The sequence below is a fragment of the Lactuca serriola genome, chromosome 8 (assembly GCF_051521515.1).
Source record: "Lactuca serriola cultivar US96UC23 chromosome 8, Lser_US96UC23_V15, whole genome shotgun sequence".
Lineage (NCBI taxonomy): Eukaryota > Viridiplantae > Streptophyta > Magnoliopsida > Asterales > Asteraceae > Lactuca > Lactuca serriola.
The window spans coordinates 98516241-98521232 of NC_136415.1; the positions used below are offsets into that span (position 1 = coordinate 98516241).

At 33.0% G+C, this 4992-nt stretch overlaps 1 protein-coding gene across 1 annotated transcript; it reads left to right on the plus strand.

The window, feature by feature from the left end:
• The first annotated feature begins 2680 nt into the window (after window positions 1–2680).
• Window positions 2681–3957, plus strand: LOC145071314 (uncharacterized). Its single transcript, XM_079018216.1, has 2 exons — window positions 2681–2787; window positions 2892–3957. Exon 2 carries the CDS (start codon window positions 2899–2901, stop codon window positions 3853–3855), a length of 957 nt encoding a protein of 318 aa, XP_078874342.1. The 5' UTR covers window positions 2681–2787; window positions 2892–2898; the 3' UTR covers window positions 3856–3957.
• The last annotated feature ends 1035 nt before the right edge of the window (window positions 3958–4992 follow it).

Consider the following 4992-nt stretch of genomic DNA (forward strand, 5'->3'; position numbering starts at 1 on the left):
ACACATCAACTATTTCATCTACCCATGTTTTATCCCAACATATTTGTAGATATAAAATAAATATATAGTTAAATCATTTAAAACATTTATAAAATCATTCATCCAGCATAGACAACAAGTATCTAGATAATATGCACACATGGCACGTAATTTATATAAAATACTTCATATCTATGTGTAAGATGAAAGAGACCATGCACTCACTTGAAAAGGTGGTGATTCCGAACTCAGACAGCGCTTCGCTTCTTAAAAAATAATTTCCTTCGACGAAACCTAGTATTATTACCATTAGAGTTTAGTCTATTATTCGCCGAGACTAATTAATAGTCTAGCTATTATGACTATTATATAAACGTTAAACAATACTTATATAACCCATAATAATAGCCCAAGTACTTATTATAAGTTCTTAATAACATTACTATAATTAAATAAAAGCTATATTAAAAATAACGTAGGCATAGCTCACTTACAGCGAGTTTTATAGAAAACCGGGCTTCGCTTGGAGAAGCGTTCTCGAGCCAACAAGCTCTTCTTCTCAGAGCCGTCGAGCACTCCGAGGCTTCCGCCTCGTGCTAGGGAGGTTCCTTAGGCTTTTCCGGGGGGGGGGGGGGGGGGAGGGGGTTTCGGGGCTAGAGAGAGGTTCTAGAGATAAAGAGTAAAGAGAAGAAATAATAGGAAAGGTGTGAAGAAAATGAGGGTAAGAGAGGTTCTATTTATAGGGTGAAAGCAATGGCCAAGATTGTGCCACATCACCCATTTTCGCATAACACACTTCCGACTTTTAAAATCCGTACCTTTCACATACGACCTCTGTTTTTGACGTTATTTATATCCGCGCGTAGGTAAAAATAAGATCTACAACTTTTATAGTGACGCCGTCGGCTAATTATCGACCGATCTTAAATTTAACAGTACGAGGAGATTATACTATTAAATGTCTGCGTAAAATTTATAACTTCCACATACAGACTTTGTTTTCGTCTATCTTTTTAACGTTGAGTTCCTATTAATGAGATCTTCAATTCTCATTTAGGTCGCATAGGCCAAAAACCGCTCGATCTAAAATTCGTGTTTCGGGCTGTGCACTGCTAAGTCAAATCTTAGAAAATTCATAACTTCCTCATACGAAGTCAGATTTGGGCGTTCTTTTTTTGTATGTTCTTGGTTTAACATATACTACAAATGTTGTTTAGATTTCTAAGGATAAAAAGTCCTCCATCGTAAATTCACTATTTACGTCTCCCGGTGTCGTGTCGGTTTTGCCATAAAACTTCGACGGACCATAACTTCTTCGTTATAATTCGGATTTCAACGTTCTTTATATATACGAAACCCTTGAGACGTATTCTAAATAATCTTTTGTCGAAAAGTCGTTTTCAACCCCTATTATCTCTAAATTGAGTTGCTCGAATCTACGAGCGTTACACTAGTGCTCTCCGGGGTGCAATTCTATAGTTGTTTGGGTCTTTCAAGACTGCGATGATTAAGCTATTTGATGAGCGCTACTACACATATATGCATAACAATAATAATAATAATATAATTATAGTAAACCTGATATTAATAAAAACATATACTTATATACTAAAAATTTAATTATAAAAAATCTAATAAGAAAATAATCACAATAATAATAATAGTAATAATTATATTTACAATAATAATATTATAAAATAATTATAATTATATTTAAGTTAATAATAATAATAAATTCTAGTTATAATAATAATAATAATAATAATAATAATAATAATATTAAAAAAATGGGGGAGGCAATACAAAAGGAGGGAAAAACAAAAAAAACAGTAGGAAACAATTTTTAAATTGCTCGTATTACATTTCCAACGAAATTCTAAAGAATTGTAATTTTAAAATTAATTAATATTTCGTTGGTATTTTGTAGGAAACTTTCAACACTTTTCCGACAGAATCTTTAAGATATCTACTTCCGTAGGAATTTGTAGGAATTATGTTGGATTCTACTTTCGTTGTAAGTTTGTAGAAAATTCGATGGATATGATACAAGAAGGGAGTTCTGTAAAAACAATAGGAAAAATTGCTCAGATACCGGTACGCGAGGCCTATTTGGGTCGTGTTATAAACGCGTTGGCTAAACCTATTGATAGTAGAGGTGAAATTTCATCTTTTTCGTTGCGTCAAAATCAGATTTTGATATATTGGTTGTATTTACTCGACAGAATCAAGTCAAACAAAACACCTAAAAGGTGTATAAGTGTATAAATCGATGATTATTCGGACGCATCTATTGGTTATGAAATCGCATTGATACATATCCTAACCCATCGGAGAGCTAGATTTGCCTCAACTGTTTGTCACTTTCCTTCGGCTTTTACCTCCAAAACACTTTCATCGGAAATAATGTGTAGCTAAAACCAAATATTCTAGTAGTCTTTGTCAAATGTCAGTTTAGTTTCTTTTTCCAGCTATTGCGTGGCTCATATGAACCCTTCCTAAAGAATTGAATTTTAGGTGAAGGATAATATTCTGAATTGTTAATAAAGCCAAGTCGTAGATGCAATTTTCATTTCTTGAAACATTTCCCGATTGACAAATTCAGATATTAACCGAAACCTTGGCCCATATAATTGAATAATGCAGTTGAAATTTAAACGATGACTAAATATCAAAACCTTTATATGTTCCACTTTTTTTGCATAATAGACAATATCGTGCCTTCCAGGAAGGCCACTGGCTCATATTAAGAGAATAACTTTTCAGCAGTTATAATTCCTTCCTGAATCAAACCATCACAAACTGTGAAATGTTAGTTCCCCGTTATTTCTTTTACTAAATCTTGAAACGCGTCTTTTTCTCTCTATAAAGTTGATAGACTTGCGCCTGATCTTTTGTCACTAAAAACTCTTTAGACCGCAGATGGAATCCAAAAAGATTTTTCTTCAGTTCCTTGAATTCTTGAAGAAATGGATGGTGATTATGTCGAAAAATGGCAAACTTATGGCCATTGTAACCTCGATCTACATCATCATCGCGTCTCTTTTCTTCGTCTTGAACATCTCTACAGTCAAACCAATGATATTTGATATTGTCACAAAATCTATGATGCTACCTTCTCAAGATCCACAAGGCCTTGTTTTTGCACAACTTCAAAATACGATGCAGAAAGAGTTCAAAATATTCTTAGGCACCGAACTAGCTTTCATTGTAGGCCTATTCATCACGTCTCTTATTGCCCAAAATGCAATTATTTTGCTAATTGGATCTGCTCACAAGGACGAGAAAATATCTCATATAAATCTGATCTTAAGGATGCCACAACCATTAAAAAGGACGTTCATCACTTCTTTTCATGTAACACTTCTCAGAATTGGCTTTCTCTACATTAGTTTCTTTTTTGTAATGGTTCTTATCATAGTGACTTCTGGGAACAAGATTGTATCAAAACTGATACTATGGGCGCTCTTGATTCTTGTTGTGAGCATGTATCTATATTTTTCAGTTGTTTGGATTCTATCCATGGTGGTTTCGGTGCTAGAAGAGTGTTCTGGAATTGAGGCGTTAGGAAGAGCTGGGAGGCTTGTTAAAGGCATGAAGTTACAAGGGTTTCTTCTGAACCTTCTGTTGAATCTTCTATCATATGTTTTCTTTCATTTCTTATCGAAGATGATGATGGTTAAACAACCCGCGTTGACTCAGGCGATCTTACTTTTTTTTCTAATGGGTTTTATCTGTTCGATCACCATGTTCACGTTTCAGGCATACACAGTTTTATACTTCGAGTGCAAGAAGAATCATGGTGAAGAGATTGAGCTACATGGGAGCGTTGAATATAGTAAAATACCAAGAGTACCCCTTGGTGAAGAATTACTATAGAATTTACTGATGTGTTGTATGTTTCCAGACCACATAATCGTTTGTTTTGATCATGTATTGAAGTATTCTAACATCCTTATATATTTTGTTACTTGTATAAAATGGCAATGTTTATGATAAATGAATACAAGGTAAGCTGATATAAAATGTCCAAGATGAAAACTGACTAGCATAACTTTATCACACTAGAAAGTACAATTTCTATCAAGATTCTATTCCCAATTGAATATGCAATGCCTTTTCAGGCGCTTATGCATCCTAGTAACTAAAAGTTGGTAAGATAATTAATGACCTACATATGATCACGCCTATGGATAGAGTAATTGATATCGTGTAAAATATAAATCTAGCCAAAATCCTTAATTACTTATCAAAAAATAGTTAAAAAAAACCATTTAGCCAAAAATAGCCCACAAAAGAGTAGTCAACTGTAGATTGACTACTGTTTCGTCAAATCGTCTACTGTTTCGTGTTTTGTATAAAAAATTAAAAAAAATAAAAAAATCATTTTTAGGATACAAAATCGTAGGTTTTTTTAAAACCTACGGTTTCCTCTCAAAACCTACGGTATCCCTTTTTTTGTAGTTAAAACCCCCAAAACAATAAATTTAAAAAAAAAATCGTATTTTTTCACACAAAACCGTAGCTACGGTTTGGGAAACCGTAGGTTTTAAAAAACATATGGTTTTGTATCCGAAAAATGAAAAAAAAAATTATACAAAACACGAAACAGTAGACGATTTGACAAAACAGTAGACAAATATCGAAACCTACGGTTTCGTAAGCTATATTTGGACATTTACTAATTTTTAGCTATAAATTGCTAATGACTTTTTTAATTTGGCTAAATTAGTAATTACTCCATTGATAATTCCTAGATAAAATCAATTTTGGAGAAAAATCAAACACTATTTTTTTTCCGTAAAAGTGTGCGACCTTAGCACCGAAAAAAAATACAGCCTGATTTTTATCCAAGTTATCCACAATAATAATCGGATATATTTAATCTTAGTCAAATATTTGTATAAAATATACTGTATTTAGTTCGGCTAGCCTAAGTTGTTGCGTATACCTTTTTTTTTTCTTTTTTTATCTCCATTTGACGAGGGTTCGGTTTACACTCTAGTTTTTTATATA

What these genes read in the sequence shown, in the direction of transcription:
- LOC145071314 (XM_079018216.1), top strand. Translation starts at nt 2,899, where the DNA reads ATGGAATCCAAAAAGATTTTTCTTCAGTTCCTTGAATTCTTGAAGAAA.